Source organism: Vipera ursinii (assembly GCF_947247035.1).
Source record: "Vipera ursinii genome assembly, chromosome: 9".
Lineage (NCBI taxonomy): Eukaryota > Metazoa > Chordata > Lepidosauria > Squamata > Viperidae > Vipera > Vipera ursinii.
Genome location: NC_139523.1, coordinates 23,676,253 through 23,695,402, shown reverse-complemented (window position 1 = coordinate 23,695,402; position 19,150 = coordinate 23,676,253). Strand labels below are relative to the sequence as shown.

Below are 19,150 nucleotides of genomic sequence, written 5' to 3'. Positions count from 1 at the left end.
ACCCCTGCCTTAATGGTTTATTCTGCCTTCCGCAGCCGTTTCCAAGGAAGTGGCCTCTGCATCATGTCTGTCTCACAATACAGGCAGGCCTTAGACTTACGACCACTTTTACAAGCGGTCGCATTTTTCCGTGCTGTTGTAACCTTGGTAACTGAACGAACTCTTGTAAGTTTCAGGACTAGCTGTAACGTGCCAGCCAGCAAACACGCAAACCAGGAAATCTTTTTTTCACCCTTGGAAAAGAGGGCGCAGACGTCCATTTCAAGGAAGCCGAATTTGCTTAATGACCGCATGATTCACTTAACAACTGTCGCGATTCGCTTAGCCACCATGGGCAAAAAAAGGGCATAAGATTGGGCCCAACTGACTTTAACCACCGCCTCCTGCTTAGCAAAAGAAATTCTGTCCCAGCCGGAGAGAACTCTGCCTGAATACAAAGGGGCAGCAGCCAGATAAGTTTGAAGGATCTTAGAAAAGCCGAGGAGTGTTTGATCTGTTGAAATATGGATTGAGACACCCCCCCCCCCCAGATATTCACAAGCAAATGTAATTTGTTTCAGCCTTGGCAACTTTCAACTCCCAGAATTCCCCAGCAAGCTTGTCTAGTTTAGTGAAAAGGGCTAGGGGGGAACATGATAGCAGTGTTCCAATATTCGAGGGGCTGCCACAAAAAAGAGGGGCTCAAGCTATTCTCCAAAGCGGCAGAAAGAAGGGAGGACGAGAAGCGAAGGATGGAAATGAAGGAGAGAAGCAACCTAGAACTAGGCAAACATTTCCTAACAGTGAGAACAATTAAGCAGTGGAACGGCTTGCCTCCAGAAGTTGTGGGTGCTCCATCAGCTGGAGACTGGGCAGCCACATGTCTGGAATTGTACAGTACTGGGTCTCCTGCTTGTGCAGGGGGTTGGACTAGAAGACCTCCAAGGTCCCTTCCCAACTCTTGTTATTCTGTTAGGTCCACACATCTGAAAAGCTTGTCAAGGCTGAGAAACATTGGTCTAAAAGCTAGACTGTAAAGGGGGGGAATTAATTGCAAAAGATTGCCGATCTGTTAAGGAGCCAATGAGTTATCACAAATTGCGACCGATTCAGGAATCTTTCTTCAAATCCACTGGAGATGGGAACAGCCGGAGTAGATTCCCAGCAGCCTTCCAGTTCTCTGGAGTGGCCCGCCCTCTGCTGGCGGGTCTCCGCATTTCAGCACGGTGAAGTTCTGCCCGTGAATTATTTTATTTATTTATTTATCTACCGAATGGTGTAGACCAGCGTTTCCCAACCTTAGGAACTTGAAGATGCGTGGACTTCAACTCCCAGAATTCCCCAGCCAGCTATGCTGGCTGGGGAATTCTGGGAGTTGAAGTCCACGCATCTTCAAGTTCCTAAGGTTGGGAAACGCTGGTGTAGACTAGTAGAGCACATGAGTAACAGCAGCAAGCATATATAAAAGGAGGACATCAAACTCGGGTACACGTGATGGAAATATGCAGTCAATTTGCTAGCCTTGCTGGACAAGCGTCTCGATTGCAGCTCTCTCTCGTTGCGCAACGTCGCAAATCTCCTTCCAGTTAAGAACAAGTTTGTTAGACTTTTGCAATCTGGCTTTGCTGGGTTCCCACACGACTGTTTTTCCTGCTTTAAAAACTGCAGTGCAAACTGGCCGCTTTACACAGGTACACACACACACACACACACACACCCAATCCCATCGTGCAGCGGGGCCAGCAAGCTCTACTGTAACGTTGGAACTGAGAGACACGGAAGTCACAAGTAGGAACCAGCGTTGGCAATTCCAGATCTGAGCTTTTCTTTCATTTGATTCTCTCTTCTCCCCCCCCCCCCGCGTCTTCTCAATCTGCAATGCGAGACAGGAACAAGGAGGAGACGGGGTGGGGTGGGGTGGGGGGTTGAAGCATTTTAAGCCTCTTTTCAGTTGCGTTCATCTGAACGGACTTCGCCTCTCTTCTTTCGCCAAGTCAGCTCTCCCAAGTCCTTTCTGCTCGGCCGTCCTACCTTGTCGGGCTGCTGTTCCCGAAGCTCAAGCCCCGTCTCCGGAGCGGCCGCGGCTTTCTCGTCCAAAAGCAGCTCCACCCGGATGGGAAGGGAGGGGAGGGGAGGGGAGGGGGGAGGAGAAAGGTACCCATCGCCCACCTCCAAGGCGCTAGCCCAGGGGTCGGCAACCTCGGCTCTTTTATGACTCGTGGACTTCAACTCCCAGAATTCCTGAGCCAGCATGGGGGAACTATGGCCTCTTCATGGCTTTTGGAGTTCAACTCCCAGAATTCCTGAGCCAGCATGGAGGAACTATGGCCCCTTCGTGACTTGCGGACTTCAACTCCCAGAATTCCTGAGCCAGCATGGGGGAACTATGGCCCCTTCATGGCTTTTGGAGTTCAACTCCCAGAATTCCTGAGCCAGCATGGAGGAACTATGGCCCCTTCGTGACTTGCGGACTTCAATTCCCAGAATTCCTGAGCCAGCCATGCTGAGGGGAAGGGAGAGGTTTCCAAGCTGAGCCATGCTGGCTGAGGAATTCTGGGAGTTGAAGTCCACGAGTCATAAAAGAGCCGAGGTTGCCGACCCCTGCGCTAGCCCTTTAAGAGGCGCGCATGCGCGCTGACGGCAGCCGTTGAACCAGGCGGAGGGAGGCTCCCTTTCGGCGTCCGCGCCCTTTCCTATTCCGGGAGCCGCGAGCTGCCAGGGGCCGATCCCAGGCGCCCAGGGACTTCGCAGCCTCGGCCGGCCACTCGCCCGAGAGCCCTCAAGCGGCGGCGAGGCTGCGCCGGAGCCCGCCGGGGCCGGGCTGAGAAGGCAGCGGCGCCCTGCGGGGGGTCCGCGTGGAACGTTGCGGGTGGCTTCCCTTTGTGACGCCGCGGCGGGAAGTTTCCCAACGTTCCAAAGGCGCCTTTGATCTCCCCGCCGGGAGAAAGTCCGCCCGACCGGGACCCCCGACCCTCGCTCGTCCCTCGGGGCGCGCCCCCGCCGCCCCCGTTCTTCCCAGGTGAGTGGAGGGCGAGGCCGGGAGGGGGGGCGTGCTGAGTGCCTGGCCTGCTTGGGGGGAACCCTGGGAAGGAAAGAGAGGAGGGTCCTTCTAAGGCAGGGGTCTTCCAACTTGGCCCTTTGAGGACTCGTGGACTTCAACTCCCAGAATTCCTCAGCCAGCAGGGCTGAGTGCCTGGCCTGCTTGGGGGGAACCCTGGGAAGGAAAGAGAGGAGGGTCCTTCTAAGGCAGGGGTCTTCCAACTTGGCCCTTTGAGGACTCGTGGACTTCAACTCCCAGAATTCCTCAGCCAGCAGGGCTGAGTGCCTGGCCTGCTTGGGGGGAACCCTGGGAAGGAAAGAGAGGAGGGTCCTTCTAAGGCAGGGGTCTTCCAACTTGGCCCTTTGAGGACTCGTGGACTTCAATTCCCAGAATTCCTCAGCCAGCAGGGCTGGCTGAGGAATTCTGGGAGTTGAAGTCCACGAGTCCTCAAAGGGCCAAGTTGGAAGACCCCTCTTCTAAGGCGTGGCCCCTGGCTTGGCTCCCCGGCGGGTCCTTTCCCTAGCCCTCTCCCCCCGTCCCTTCATCGACCCGGGGGGGGGGCGGCCTTTCAAGCCCCTACCGCCCCGCGCTTACGGCAAGACGCGAGTCGGCCGAGTCGTGGGAACGCTGCCTTGGGCGGCGGGGCGCGGCCGGGAGGCGTGCGGAGATGGGAAGAGAGGGAGCCAGCCCGCCGCTTTCCTCTTTGCAGGCTCCCTCCCCCTCCCACCTCTGCGGAGACCCCCCCCCCTCTCCCGTCCCCTCGCAGCCCAAACTGGGGGGGTGGGAGAGGTTCTTGAAAAAGTTGGAGGTCAAAGGCAGGACGGGGGAGGGGGGGACCCCAGATGGAAAGCGGGACCCTCGCCCCGCCCTCCGCTCAGAGGGCAAACTTGAGGGTGGGAAGATCCCCCCTCCCCTCCCTTCCCCTCCCCTCCCTTCCCCTCCCCTGCCCCCAAGCACCCCGCCGGCGGATGCGCGCCCGGGCGCCGCCTCCCCGGAGTTGAGCTTTGGGTGGGATCTGGGATTTGAATTAAAACTGCCGTTCCGGTCGGCGCTGGCAGGCAGGCAGGCAGGGCTGCGGCGGCAGACACGTGTTCGGATCCGGAAACGCGGTGCGTCCTCGTCCCGCGCGTGCAAAGTGTGGATGTGTGTCGGGGGGGGGAGGGAGGCGGACGGAGAAGGGCCCTTCGGTCCGGATCGGGGAGGTTGGGCGGGGGGGGGGGCCGCGGTCTGCGGGGCCCGGGACTTCCTTTCTTGGCAACAATGTTGCAGTTTCTTCTTCTTTCGCTTTTTGTGTTCTCCTTCGGGGGAGCCCAAAGTTCGCTTCGGGGGCGGTTTGCGGGATAAGGGTGTGTTTTTCTCGGGTTGTGCGTTGAAAACGGCCTCTGGAGCAAAACCTCCTTTTTTCTCTCTTCTTTTCTGGAGCAAAATCTCTCTCTCTCTCTCTCTCTCTCTCTCTCTCTCTCTCTCTCTCTCTCTCTCTCTCTCCCTCTCTCTCTCAATCTCTCTCTCTCTCTCTCAATCTCTCTCTCTCTCTCTCTCTCTCTCTCTCTCTCTCTCTCTCAATCTCTCTCTCTCTCTCTCCCTCTCTCTCTCTCTCTCTCTCTCTCCCTCCCTCTCTCTCTCTCAATCTCTCTCTCTCTCAATCTCTCTCTTTCTCAATCTCTCTCTCAATCTCTCTCAATCTCTCTCTCTCTCTCTCTCTCTCTCTCTCTCTCTCAATCTCTCTCTCTCTCTCTCTCAATCTCTCTCTCTCTCTCTCTCTCTCCCTCCCTCTCTCTCTCTCAATCTCTCTCTCTCTCAATCTCTCTCTTTCTCAATCTCTCTCTCAATCTCTCTCACTCTCTCTCTCTCTCTCTCTCTCTCAATCTCTCTCTCTCTCTCTCTCAATCTCTCTCTCTCTCTCTCTCTCTCCCTCCCTCTCTCTCTCTCAATCTCTCTCTCTCTCAATCTCTCTCTTTCTCAATCTCTCTCTCAATCTCTCTCAATCTCTCTCTCTCTCTCTCTCTCTCTCTCTCTCTCTCTCAATCTCTCTCTCTCTCTCTCTCAATCTCTCTCTCTCTCTCTCTCTCTCCCTCCCTCTCTCTCTCTCAATCTCTCTCTCTCTCAATCTCTCTCTTTCTCAATCTCTCTCTCAATCTCTCTCAATCTCTCTCTCTCTCTCAAAATCTCTCCCTTTTTTTGCTTGCTTTTTCCCCCCCTTCTGCTTGGAAGTTCCGTAACAAATTCCCTTCAAAGACTCTTTGGCCCCGCAGACCAAAACCTTCCCCCAGCCGGGAGGGGAGGGGAGGGGAGGGTCAGTGCCTCCGTCCAGGGTCATTTCAGTCTGGCTCAAGGACAGGCTGGGCAAGGGCCCTTCAAGGCCCGGACTGAAGGTCCCCCCCCCCATTTGAAAAGTCTGTGGAGCTCTTTAAGTCAGCCTGGAGCTGCGCCATAAGCCAACTTGAGAGGAGAGGGCGAAGGGTGGTGTTTTTTTTCCCCCCTAAACCAAAAAAAGTTTCTGGGCCTTTCATGTGATTCATCAAAGTTCCTCCGAGGGCTGCAGAAGAAGTGGAGCCGGCAGGTGTGGGACACCTATTTGGGGAAGGCGGAGAAAATGGGCAGCAACTTTTTGAAGTGGGGTGTTTTCTCTTGAAAACGGGTGGGTGCTCAGATTTTTTTTCCTCTGAAGAAGTGTGTGTGTGTGTGTGTGTGTGAGAGAGAGAGGGGGGGGGAGAGAAGACTGCCCATCTGGCCCTTCATTTAGGTAGCTTATCCTCTCTTCCTCCTTCTTTCTCTCCCTCCCTCTCTCTTTCTGTCCTTCCCCCCATCTCTCTCTCTTTCCCCCCCCCCCATTCTTTTAAACTTGGAGCTGATTCAGAAAAAACACGCTGGTGAAACAAGAAACGAAAATTTCTTTGGGGAGTTTTGGAACCTGTGAAACCAGGTGTGTGAGGTGGGGGGGGGAAGTTGGGCCACTCCCCATGGAAAAGCGAGGGTGTCGGAAGGCTGGTGAGAACCTCAGCGATGCACAAATTTAAATTGAGGGAGGGAACCCGTCTGAAATGAGTTTCCAGGTGGAAATGAGGTCTGGAAAACTCACCTTTGAAGCTGGTTTCGTTTCACTTTTTGCCCTCCCTGTGGATTTGGGCAGGGGTCTCCAAACTTGACAGCTCTGAGACTTGTGGACTTCAACTCCCAGCTGGCTGAGGAATTCTGGGAGTTGAAGTTCACAAGTCTTAAAAGCTGCCAAGTTTGAAGATCCCTGGATTTGGGCCTTAACAGACCTGTGATCAGGAACTGGACAAGGAAGGTCATTGCATCTCCTTGGTCCTTCTCCCTTGTGGCTGAAAAAGAGGAGGGGGCAATTTATACCACAAGTTTTTTTTTTGGAGAATTTCAAAAAGCGCTGGCCTTGCAGAGTAGGGCTCAAGATGGATAGAAATGCCATCCTCACTGAGAGCTAGTAGGATGAAGAGGTAGGATTGTTGCCCAGGTCAGCTCTTCCGTTCACCTGCAGAACAGGCCGGTCTTCCCCTCCCCCTTTCTCAAACTTAACCACCTTGCAAGGTGACTAAAAGTGCAGACTCTAGAAGTGAGCTGGGATCGGCCGTGGGCATGTCTTTGTGGTTTGGTATCTTTGCTTCTAAAACTGTGACCTTCAGGGTTTTTCGTGAGTTGGGGAGGAGGAGGAGCCCCCAAGGTGGGTTGGGCTGCCTCTTCTGAGAATCTTTGAATGTTGTTACTTCCTGTGTGTGTGTGTGTGTGTGTGTGTGTGTGTGTGACTTTTTCTGCATACTGAGGGAAGGCCTGGGAACTTGGGACAGAAAAAAGGAGAGAGTTTTGGGTGCCAAGGAGGCAGGGAAGGGTATACAGGTGGTGGTCCTCGGCTTACAAGAGTTCATTTAGTGACCGTTCAAAGTCACAACGGCACTGAAAAAAGTCTTACGACCGTTTTTCACACTTACGGACCTTTGAAGCAGGTCCCCCTGGCCACGTGATCAAAATTCAGAGGCTTGGCAACTTGATTCATACTTACGACCGTTGCCGTGTCCCAGGGTCTCGTGATTTCCCCCTTTGCAAGCTTTTGGCGTGAAATATCAGTGGGAGAGCCAGGCTCACTTAGCAACCGTGTTACTAACTTATCAACTGCAGCGATTCTCTTTAACGACTGCGGCAAGAAAGGTCGTAAAATGGGGCAAAACTCAACAAATGTCCCACTTAACAGCATCAACTTTGGGCTCCGCTCTGGTCGCCCACAGAAGCAACTTTGCAAGAGTCTGCTGGAAGAGCGGTTGATAAATTTGTGCTTTTCTCGATTCCTGGTCCCGCCCGTTTGAATCACCGAACTAATTGCGGAGCGTGACTAATTGCAATGCAAATATGCAGGTGTCGCCTCCGGTGCACCTGAAGAGTTACAGCTTGGGGGGGGGGGAAACTGGTCTGGAGACTTTAGGAAGACTTTGAAAAAGGCAGAAATGGGATCGGGGTGGCACTGCCCCGTCTGTGTGGCGGGTTTGCTTTTCCTCTCAGAAGAAGGAAACTTGCACCTTCCTTTTTCAAAGTCCCTAAAGCTCTGTCGCTAAGCAAGACCGTCGTTAAGCGAATTCTGGCCCAATTTTACCACTCTTCCCACCACATTTGTTAAGAGAATCACTGCAGTCGTTAGGTTAGTAACCTGGTGGGTTAATTAAGCCTGGCTTCCCCCCCCACACACACACACCTTGACTTTGCTTATCAGAAGGTCACAAAGGGGGATCATGTGACCTCAGGAGTCAGCTCAGGAATTCTGGGAGTTGAAGTCCATGAGTCATAAAAGAGCCGAGGTTGCCTACCCCTGGTCTAGGGATCATTCAAAGTTACAGCAGCCCTGAACTAAGTGACTTACGGCCCGTTGTGGCCTCCCCACGCTCACGTGATCAGAATTCAGACGGCTGACTCATAATTGTGACGGTTGCAGCGTCCTGGGGGGAGGGGTCACGCGATCCCCTTTTGTGACCTTCGGACAAGCAAAGTGAAGGGGCAAGCCGGATTCACTTAACAGCTGCAGTGATTTGCCTAACGGCTGTGGCGACAAAAGTCATAAAATGGGGCAAAACTCACTTAACAGCTGTCTCGCTTAGCAATGGAAATTTTGGGCTGGGGTGGTCGTAAATTGAGGACCACCTGTATTCTTTTTTTTTTTAAAGTAAAGTTGTTTTAGATCCTCAAGTCCCCTCTCTTTGAGGTGGGGAATGAGGAGTTACGAATTGTGGAAGAATTGTGTATATAATAATAATTATTATTATTATTATTATTATTATTATTATTAATAATAATAATAATAATAATAATAATAATAATAATAATAATAATAATAATAATAATAATAATAAGCCACGCCATCTGTATTTGGATCCTTGGCACCCCCACGAATGTCATGTGTTTTCATTCATTCATTCCTGGTATGCTGCCTTCACTTTGGCACCCTTAACAAAATAACAGCGTTGGAAGGGACCTTAAAGGTCCTCTAGTCTGACCCCCTGCTCAAGCAGAACGTATCACTTCAGGCGAAGTGCTTGTCTGGTCTTAAATTATTCTTAAATTATCTTCCTGCATTAAGTAAGTGCCTAGCCGAATAGGACTCGAGGTTGGGAAGGGAACAGACTTTTCCAGTTGACAAGAAGGGAGGCTCCTTTCTTGCGTGGAAAAAAAAATATTCTCGCTGTAGGAGCCCATGCTTTGCTCAGTTCTGCTCGGCAACTGCCACCTGCGTGGCTCTGCTCAGGTGAGAACAGGGAAATAGGCAGGTAAGGGGTGGGAGAGAGGATTTAGTTAGACTTTAACAGTGTTGGAAGAGACCTTAAAGATCTTCTAGTCCAACCCCTTGCTGACGCAGGAAGCCTAGACTATTTCAGACAAACGGCTGTCCAGTTTCTTTAAAAAAACCCTCCAGTGTTGAAGCACCCACAACTTCTGGAGGCAAGTCGTTCCACTGGTTAATTGTTCTAGCTGCACTCCGTGGAGTGCATCAAGGCACCGGCAAGACCAGGATAAATGTAAATGGTGGTTTAGAGCTTCTGCTGTTCTTACTGTGTTTTCAACCCCCTTCTCTTCCTCTCCCCCTTTCCCTTCCCCTCCCCCTCCAGTCTTGTATGGACGGTGTGGTCCTTGCCTGCAGCCATGGGGAAGATGCTATCCAAGATCTTTGGTAACAAGGAGATGAGGATTTTGATGTTGGGCTTAGATGCCGCCGGCAAGACGACCATTCTGTACAAGCTCAAGTTGGGCCAGCCCGTCACCACCATCCCCACCGTGGGCTTCAACGTGGAGACGGTGACCTACAAGAACGTCAAGTTCAACGTCTGGGACGTGGGGGGCCAGGACAAGATCCGGCCCCTCTGGAGACACTACTACACCGGCACCCAAGGCTTGATCTTTGTGGTGGACTGCGCCGATCGGGATCGGATCGACGAAGGCCGGCAGGAGCTTCACCGCATCATCAACGACCGAGAGATGAGGGACGCCATCATCCTGGTCTTTGCCAACAAGCAGGACCTCCCAGACGCCATGAAACCTCACGAGATCCAGGAGAAATTGGGGCTCACTCGCATCAGGGACAGGAATTGGTACGTCCAGCCGTCTTGCGCCACCTCGGGGGAAGGACTCTATGAAGGCTTAATGTGGCTTACTTCTAACTACAAATCGTAATTTCGGGGGTGGGCCAGAGAGCTAAACGGGCGCGTGCGTACCTCCCTCACCGATGAGTTCTTCAAACGTTCCTTCTCATCCGTCTTCCCCCCCCCCTTCCAGCTCCTCCCCAACTCGTGGCGGAGGGTCTCACCGGCAAAGGCGGAGGCCTGGAAGACATTGGTTGCTTCTCTCTCTTGGAAGATGCCTTGATTTCTGCGGAGGGAAAAGTGGAGGGGAGAAGGTCCTTGCCCCTCCCCCCTTGATCCATAGCTAGCTACCTACCTGCCCCACTTCAGGACATTCCCCCCAGCCCTCTGCTTCCTTGGACTCGGGTCACTTCCGAATGAGTCAAGTCTAATGCCAAAGGGAAGACCCTGGTGAAGAACGTTGGCTGGGACCAGTTCCAGGAGCTCTGGGTCGACTCGGGGTGGTTTCCCCTCCCCAGGCCCCCTACTAAAGGTGGGAAAGCTTGGCACCTCCAAGGAACTGGGTTTGCTCTGCCGTGGCCTCCTGGAAGCCATCCTCCTGCTTGGGCACACCAGGTTGGCAGAATAGACCCATGAAGTTCAGAAAGAAGGTGCTGCGTTGGCAGGCCATGCTTGATGGGACTGGGAACTCTTGGTGGATTGGCTTGCTTCCTCCGGTTGCCTCTGCTGGGAACGCCCTGCCCCGGCCTTGTCTGGCCTCGCCTCTCTCCTGACCTGTTCCACCTGCTTGGAGGAGACAAGGGCAGGCATGCTTAGCGCCCGACCAAACCCGTTTGCCTGCTGCGAGGAGGGAGTGGAACGGAAGCCCCCGTTCCCGGGCGGGTGTCTTCTCCCCAAATTCCTGCCTACGGATCGGTCCAGAGTTCCCCCCCCCCCCCCCCCCCGTACAAACATGGGACCTTTCCAACTCAAGAGCGACCACAACAGGTGTCCATCACATTCCTTGACCGGCGAATCCGAGACTCGATTCCCGTATCAAAGAGAACTGGCCATCTTCCCGTGTGATGGCCATCTACGGACCACGATCCTTACGGTGCCAACATGCCGGGCCACCCTGTTTTTTTTTTTTTAAAAAAAATTCCATTTATATCCCGCCCTTCTCCGAAGACTCAGGGCGGCTTACAAGCTTGCACAGCGGGCACTGTGGTGGCCTCCGCCCGGTGAATTTCGGTGAATTTCGGCCCACCCTTGGAAATTTACCGCTCTCTACTCGAGGGGCGTGTGCGAGAGTGTGTGTGTGTGGGGGGGGGCTAGGGTTCCCACCCTCCGGGCGTGTGCAAGACGTTTCTTGAGAACAAAAAAATGCGCTTTGATGATTCAGTTCCAAGCGGTGGGCATAAATTGTCTTTTTTTTAAAAAAAAAATTGTACTGATACGATCCATTATAGGGGCATAAATCTCATTTCCAGCATCTTAGATTGTGTGGCCTTCAACACAGAGCAGTGTTTTTCAACCATGGCCCCTTTAAGATGGGTGGACTTCAACTCCCAGAATTCCCCAGCCAGCATGGCTGGCTGGGGAATTCTGGGAGTTGAAGTCCACCCATCTTAAAGGGGCCACGGTTGAAAAACACTGGCATTAACCAAAGAGGAGTTTTTCACCAGGGGGCTGTAAGGGGGTGGGGTGGGGTTGTAACAACCCCCCCCCCTAGAATTTCAGCCTTTTCCTGTTGCTAACCCCCCAACTCCCCAATTCCTCCTGTTTGCTCGCTCGCTTTTAAATCCTATTTTGTGGATAATAAGCAATGGCCAATTTGAAGTGCTGGAACCATTGGGCTGCATTGCTCCTGTTCCCTTAAGCTGTTTTTAATTCCTCTTTCCCTTTTTTTTTTTTTTTAAAAAAACCCTCTATTTTAATACAAGGGCTTCAGAGGTCCTCCTACAGAGCCCCAAAATAGCCCATAGAGGAATTGGGGAGCATTGCAAGTTGGCTCCAGCGTGGAGAGTGGGTGTGGACTTGGCTTCCTCCCCCCCCCCCAATTTCCAACACCTCTCGATGCACGGAAGGGGGCTTGCAACTTCTCTTTTAATCCCCCTCCTTTAATTCATGGGAGGGGGCTTGCAACTTCTCTTTTAACCCCCCTCCTTTAATTCATGGGAGGGGGCTTGCAACTTCTCTTTTAACCCCCCTCCTTTAATTCATGGGAGGGGGCTTGCAACTTCTCTTTTAATCCCCCCCTCCCTCCGTTTAATTCAGATCTTCTCGTCCCCGGCCTTGCAAATGGCAAAGATGCACCATTCTCACCCAAATCCTTGAAATTCGAATTCTGACCAGCTTGGAAGGAAGGCCTTGGGGGGGGTGTCGGGGGGGGGGGTTGGGGGTAGGGGGCAGAGGAAAGAGGAAGAAAGCCTGGAATGAGAAAAAGAGGGAAGAATTTATTTTTTTCTCTTCTGCTGCTGCTGAGAACGGTGGCTGTGCTAACCCAGAAAGTGGGGGGGTGGAGTGGGCCAAAAAAAAAAAAAAACCCAGATTGCATTTTCGGTCTACAGTTTTCCACTGCGGCTTGCACTCTGGGTGTGAACTGGATCATATGTGACTCACGGCTGCTCCAGGCGTGTCCTCCCCCAGGGGAGAGGGGGAGGGGGAGGGCCACTGGGTTGCGCTGAGCCAGCTGAAAATGTTCTTTTCAGCCGCCTTCCTGTCCCTCCGCTCTCAGCTGAGCCCTTTTTTGGATTTCCAAAAGCGCAGCAATAATCCTGGCAAGGATGTCTGGTAGCTTGCGGTCCCCCCCGAAAAAAAACCCCCCAAAAAACTCAAGGTGGAGGCCAGAATAGTGTGATCGAAGCCCCATCTGTTTTTTTTTTTAATATTTGAAAATTTTAAATATTAAAAAGTTTTTTAAAATGTTAAATTGTTTTTTTTTTAAAAAACAGGCAGAAGTTTGACCGTACGGTTCGGGAGATCATTCTGACTTTTTTTTTTCTTTTTGAGCCGCAGATGCTCCTGAAAGCTGGAATTCCTCTCCCCCCCCCCTTCTTTCTCCAACATTTTGGAGAAATCCAATATTTAGGATTTGGAGAATCTGCGCAAGGGCGCCTGTCCAAAGTTGTGTGCACGCAATGGACGTTCTCCAGAATGCTTGCAAAATGGGTTTTTCAGGGTTTCTTTACCTTGGCGACTTGAAGATGGGTGAACTTCGACTCCCAGAATTCCCCTGCCAACATGGCAGGCGCGGGGAGGGGGAATTCTGGGAGTTGAAGTCCACTCACCTTTGAGCTGATTTATTCATTCAAGAGAATTGGTAGGGCAGGAACTCAGCCTGGAGAGATGTAATGGGATAGGGAAGACCCCGATTTCTGCTCCGTCCCCTTTCTTCTGATGGGGGAGGGGGTCCCTTGGGCCCCTCCCCACCTCTTCCCCTCCAGCTTTCTTGCTGTGATGCCACCTCCCACAGCTTACATTCTCAACATTTTTGGGGAAAAAAATTATTTGGGCCTGGGGATGTGCCTCGTGTATGTTGCACTAAGACCTCAGGACCACCCTCTCCATCATTCCCCATCTAGCAGTGGAGCAGATGGGATTGTTAGTTGCAGCCCCCCCCAAAAAAACTGTCTGGGATGCTCAGAAAGGCGAGGCTGTGGGGAAGGGACATCCCCATTTAAGGTAAGGGGCTTCATCCTGGTTGAATTGGCGGCCCCAAATCTGAGCATATATGGCCGGAGTTGGGCTGCGGGGAAACGTCGTCTGAAAATGGGGGCTTCCTCCTACCAATTCCTTCCTTGGCTGGGAATGCTGGGTCTTGTAGTCCTAATCTGTCTAACAGGTTAGGAACGGTGGCGGGGTATATTCTGAAGGCACTTAAATCTTCAAAACCAGCCATGAAATGTTTAGCGGTCTTTTTTTAAATTATCATGGCTTGTAATTTTTCATGTTGGAATCATTCGGGGGGGGGGGATCACTCGTAAAAAAAAACAGGCATTGGGTGATGGTTATTATTTTCCCTCCCGTGCCCCCCACCCACCCACCCTGCCCCAAGCCTGATGGTGCTCAGAGGCTGATCTGTGTGAAAATAGCTCATTTTTTTATTTTCCTTCCTCCCCCCCCACCCCGTGCCTTCCATAAGGGCTGTCGCTTAAAAGGAAGAACAAGGTACTTTTTCTGTAACTTAAAACTGCAGCTGGTTAACTTGAATAAGCTGGTCTGTTTCTGGGTTTAAAATAAAATTAAGGGTGTTCTTTTTTTTTTCCCCTTTCCTTCCATCCCCCTGAATTAAAAATGAAGGGTGTGTTTATTGGATGCTAAGCTGCACATACAAAAAATGTACTGTACATTTATTGCTGGAATTTTCTTTAGAATCTTTTTTTTTTTTTGGCTAGGGTGTGGGAAGGGTGGCATTCACACGTCCCTCATGGCTATGAGTGCCTGGGGTGGGAACCCCCTTTTACAAACAAGGGCTCACTGTTTTGTTTTTTTAAATAAAATAAATGATTTTTGAGTCTTCATGAAAATGACGTGTGTCTTTTTTTATATAGAATCCGAGAAATCACTGAGATCTGTCAGTTACCAGTCTGCCGTTCCCAAAATAATCTGTGTTAAATAGAGATAATGCTGGATCTACAATAGTTCGTTTAGCGACCGTTCAAAGTTACGACGGCACTGAAAAATGTGACTTACGACAGTTTTTCACGGTCACGGCCTTTGCAGCATCCCCATGATTCTGTGATTGAAATCCAGATGCTTGGCAACTGGCTCGTACTTATGACCGTTGCTATGTCCCAAGGTCATGTCATCCCCTTTTGCGACCTGACAGTGGGGAGCCAGATTCAGCTAACAACCAGGTTACTATCTTATCAACTGCAGTGACTCACTTTAACAACTGTGACAAGAAAGGTCGTAAAATGGGGCAAAGCTCTCTTAACAGGTGTCTCGCTTAACAGAGGTTGTGGGCTCAGTTGTCGTAATTCGAGGACTATCTGCATTAGTGATGCCGAAGGAAAATCATTGTGATATATATCTCTGCTGGTCCTCCAGAAACGGCACCAACTCGCCATAGGTGATTAGGTTTCGTCCTAATGTATAATTAGACCCATGACTTAATCCTCCTCACCATTATCACACACACAAACACACACCCCCCAAACCACAAAGCATCATGTGGCCCCAAATTGCCATTTTGTGACTGGATTTCAGAGGTGTGATCTCTGCAGGGCGTGGAACAGATTCTGTGTGGCGGATTAAAAAGTGGGCTAGTTTGATTGTGCGGTTTTGCCCCATTTGCCCCAATAAAAAATAAATTTCGACTGCCAGGGAGAAGAGAAGAGGGCTGCGTTTGTGGTTTGGCCATCATTTTTGTTTTGTTCCTCTTTCCTGGCTTGACATGCAGCTGTGATTGATGTCACTTAATCTCGGGGCCCCGCTGGTATTAAAATAAGTTTCATTTCCTCCGTTCCGTCTGTTATTACTGGGAACGGCAACTCGCATCCTTTGATGCGGCCCTCAGGACTTCTCAGTTTTAGGGGAAACCATATTTATTGTATTTAGTATTCAATCAGAAGAGAGCTGGAAGGGACCCTAGAGGTCTTCTAGTCCAGCCCCCTGCTCAAGCAAGAGAATCTACACCATTTCAGACAAGTGACTGTCTAGACCAGGGGTGTCAAACTTGCGACGTCGTGTGACGTCGCATGACGTATCGGAGCTTTTTCCCCATTGCCGGCAATGGGGTGGGCATGGTTTTGTTGTGATGTGTCCGGCCCGCGGGCCGGTAGTTTGACACCCCTGGTCTAGACTCTCTTTAAAAATCTCCAGTGTTGGAGCATTCACAGCTTCTGGTGGCAAGCTGTTCCACTGGTTAATTGTCCTCACTGTCAGGAAGTTTCTCCTTAGTTCCAGGTTGCTTCTCTCCTTGCTTAGTTTCCATCCACAGCTTCTTCTCCTGCCTTCTGGTATTGCAGTAAATGAAATTGAATGTAGTTGTGGGTCAGGCCCACAGGGGAACTTGGCACACGGGCTTCCTAAATTGTTCCTCCATCTTTTCGATTGTTCCATTTGCCTGGGTTTGGTGTGCTTTGTGGAAGAAGTGAAACACTCAACCAACTCTTGTGGGTGCATACACACACACACACACACCCCTCAGATTAATCTGGAGCCCTCCGTCCCTTAAAGCAAGACCAAGGTAATTACCAGTTTTCAATAAAAGAAAAAGTCATTTGAGGTTTTTTTTTTAAAACACTTATTAAATATTACAATTAGAAAGAAGAATAAAGGAGAATATTTGTGGCTCAGGGCTGAAATGAAACGTCTGCAAGAGAACAAGCAAGCTGAGGGAGCGCCAAGGACCCCTCAAAAACAAAAATGAACAGAAGCTGAGAAATAAAAGTGCAGAGAAGGAAAATAGAAAAAATAAGAATATAAAATATAAGGACGTTGAAGGAGAGGCATTAGTGGAACGTGAAGGAGGGGTGGGTCACTTTTCTCCCAGCTGGTGCCCTGCTGGTAAAATCATTCTAATCCCATGATTCCCAGCCTGTCATTCAATATAATCTAGAAGGCACTCCCACTTTGGAAAAATAATAGTCATTAAGGCATGCCGGCCATGTGATGCAGCACCATCCTAAAACAAAATCACTGGAATGGGCAGTGGGCAAAAGTCCAGCAAAGTTGGTTTGCGCTCAACTCCAAATGACTCAGCCCAAAGTTAATTTTTTAAAAAAAATAATAACTTGCTAAGCAGGGGATTCTGCAAGATGGTCAAAAAAGTCAAGATGGCTGACTTTCATTGCTGGAAAGTGGCAACCCGGGACCGATAATGTCACCACACCAGGCCAGATGTTCTGGATGCTTGAAAGCTCATAAGCGTGAGGACCGGTCCTAAAGTTGCTTCTTTGGCACCATTGTAACTTGGGATGGTTGCTCAACAGAGCAGTCTTAAAGTGAGGTCTAAGGTAAAGGTTCCCCCCCACATGCGTGCTAGTTGCTTCCAACTCTAGGGGCCGGTGCTCATCTCCGTTTCAAAGCCGAAAAGCCAGTGCTTGTCCAAGGACGTCTCCGTGGTCATGTGGCCGGCATAACTAGACGCCAAAGGTGCACGGAACGCTGTTACCTTCCCACCGTAGTGGTCCCTATTTTCTACTTGCATTTTTACGTGCTTTCAAACTGCTAGGTTGGCAGAAGCTGGGATGAGTAACAGGCGCTCACTCTGTTACGCGGCACTCGGGATTCGACCTGCCAAACTGCCAACCTTCTGATCGACAAGCTCAGCGTCCTAACCCACTGAGCCACCGCGTCCCTAAAGTGAGGTCTACTTGTGTGTAAATCCAGGTCCCAAGTCATGAGCTTCGGTGGTGGATGGTGGACTTGAATGTGGGTTTCTCTGGGTCGAATCCAATCCTTTCACCCTTTTAAAACCTAGCGCCAATCTGGCCAAAGAGGTTGGATGCTGGAGACATTGACCAGCCAGGAACAAGACTCACATTGGTGTACACTGGGGTCTGGTGTGCTGTGAAGCCTCCTGCAATTTATTGCACCCAAGCAGTAGAGAATGCCACCTGGGGAGGGTTGAGAAGCTCAACCACTGACCCCAAGCCCATCTGGAGATCCCTTGCTCCTGGGAGGTGGTGCGAACAGGTTACGGCAGGCAACGCTGGCAAAGAGGAAGCCCATGTGAGCGACAAGCAGGAAGTGGGTATTGTGTAGCATGTAGTGAAGCTGGACTGCAGCTCTGCCAAACCCTGAAGGAATGTTTGCTGCTGGTCACAGGAAGTGATGAGGCAATGAATCACACTACCAATCAATGCTCCTAGTTGGTCCCTGGCTGGATTGGGACCGAATTATGCCAAACAGGTGATGTATAGTTGGCACCACGGTGCAATGCTCATTGCTGCACTCGTGTTGCATGAATCCAGCTTCAGAAGACGGAGGAGTGTGTTCTTTGGCAATTGGGCAACTCCTAGTATTCCTCAACAAACAGGGTTGAGTTTCAGTTCCACACATCTGGGAAATGCTGGGCTTTGGTTGGTTTGAAGCTGGCTTAGCCCATGCCGTTGTTGTCCAAAGTTTATAAGTTAGCATTCTATGTGAGTCCACCCAATCTCATTTCTCCCCAAAAATCCAGTTCTGTGTTACTTGAACGATCTAAATGTTAAGTGTTAGAAGTAGAAGGAAGGAATGTAAGGTTGGTTTACATGATCGAGGTTAAAATAGATATATTTACTTTTGACAACCCTTACTGGACTTTTGCTAAAACCAGGACTGAAATGATAGTACTTTATGAATTTGTTTGTAGATAAGAGGTAAGATATGGGAAAAAGAGATTGGTGCAATTTAAAAGACGGTGAAAATTACTAAAATTGCTTACACTGATTGTGATGGTCAGAAGTTGTTTATTTTTTTCTTTATCATATCCTTCCATCCATCCATCCCCATCCATCTCTTTTTTCTCTTTTTCCTTTCTTCTCTCTCTCTCTAATTTTTACCATTGCAATTATAATAGTTAATGACATTATTTAAAAGAAAACAGAGCACCCTCCGGGGTTAATCCTCACTACTTTTGAGAAAGTGGGGCAGAGGCCAGGCAGGCTGGATAATTGTCCCCCACCTGTTGACATGGGACAGGTTGAAAGCTCATCTCTCCCCCCCTTTCTCCCCTCCATCTCCCTCTCTCTCCTCCCCCCCCCATGCCTGGCTGGCTTTTAAAAAAACAGCCAAGCAGGTTAACTACTGTATGGTTAATATTCCACCTTTGTTCAAAGCCTGTCCTGCCTTCAGTTTGCTTTGTTGGCTAACCTTGCAACTTGCAGAAGAGGCTGCCAAGTGGGGGGCGAGCGTGGGGAGAGATTGACCCATGGTAGAATGCTGAAGCTGGGCAAAATGAAAAGCTCCTCTTCCAAGAGTTTAGCAGCCATTGTACCATGGAGGACATTTTCTGCAAACAGTGGCTGTCTTGTTAAGGCTGACACCTTCTCTGATGTTCTGGTCTCGCCAGTCCAACCTGAAAATTTAGCTCAGTATTCTCAACCTTGTGGCCACTTTCAAAATGTGTGGACTTCCAACTCCCAGAATTCCCCAGCTGGCTTGTAAGATCTGTGGACGTCAACTTTTCCAGCATTTGGGTTTAGAACGTTTAGGTCAGCGTTTCTCAGCCCTGGCCACTTTCAAGAGGTGTGGACTTCAATTCCCAGAATTCCCTAGCCAGCACTGCATTAAGCATGTCAGATAGTTCAATCACATTATCTTCTGCCTGCTTGGAAGCCCATGGAGATTAATGTGACTTGAGCTGAAAGGCTAAGGCTTTGCTCATCGGTCTGGCGGTGGGAGGGGAACATCCAGGACACATTTTGGGGTCTAAAAATGGGCAGTGGCTCTCATAATACTTCCTAAAAGTTGAGGAAGGGAGAGAGATACAGACCCAGGATCCAATCCGAGTCAGTCACCGGGACCAAAAGTTTTTTCTTCCAAGCTTGGAAGAATAAACCTTTAGTCCCGGTAACTGACTCGGATTGGATCCTGCAAGATTATCCTGGGATACGTCTATTTGCCTTCATTCGCAAATACAGTTTGC

The 19,150-nt window shown here is 50.5% G+C and overlaps 1 protein-coding gene across 2 annotated transcripts; it reads left to right on the top strand.

Annotated features, from left to right (window-relative positions):
• The first annotated feature begins 2,670 nt into the window (after positions 1 to 2,670).
• Positions 2,671 to 11,093, top strand: LOC310644731 (ADP-ribosylation factor 6-like). 2 transcript variants are annotated; one of them, XM_083370016.1, is made up of 2 exons: positions 2,671 to 2,998; positions 9,124 to 11,093. In XM_083370016.1, exon 2 carries the CDS (start codon positions 9,158 to 9,160, stop codon positions 9,683 to 9,685), a length of 528 nt encoding a protein of 175 aa, XP_083226142.1. In that variant the 5' UTR covers positions 2,671 to 2,998; positions 9,124 to 9,157; the 3' UTR covers positions 9,686 to 11,093. The 2 variants fall into 2 exon arrangements, with proteins under 2 accessions (XP_083226142.1, XP_083226143.1); XM_083370017.1 differs by lacking the exon at positions 2,671 to 2,998 and adding an exon at positions 5,836 to 5,942.
• The last annotated feature ends 8,057 nt before the right edge of the window (positions 11,094 to 19,150 follow it).

Excerpts from the sequence above, each read along its gene's own strand:
- LOC310644731 (XM_083370016.1), top strand. The coding sequence starts at position 9,158 with ATGGGGAAGATGCTATCCAAGATCTTTGGTAACAAGGAGATGAGGATT.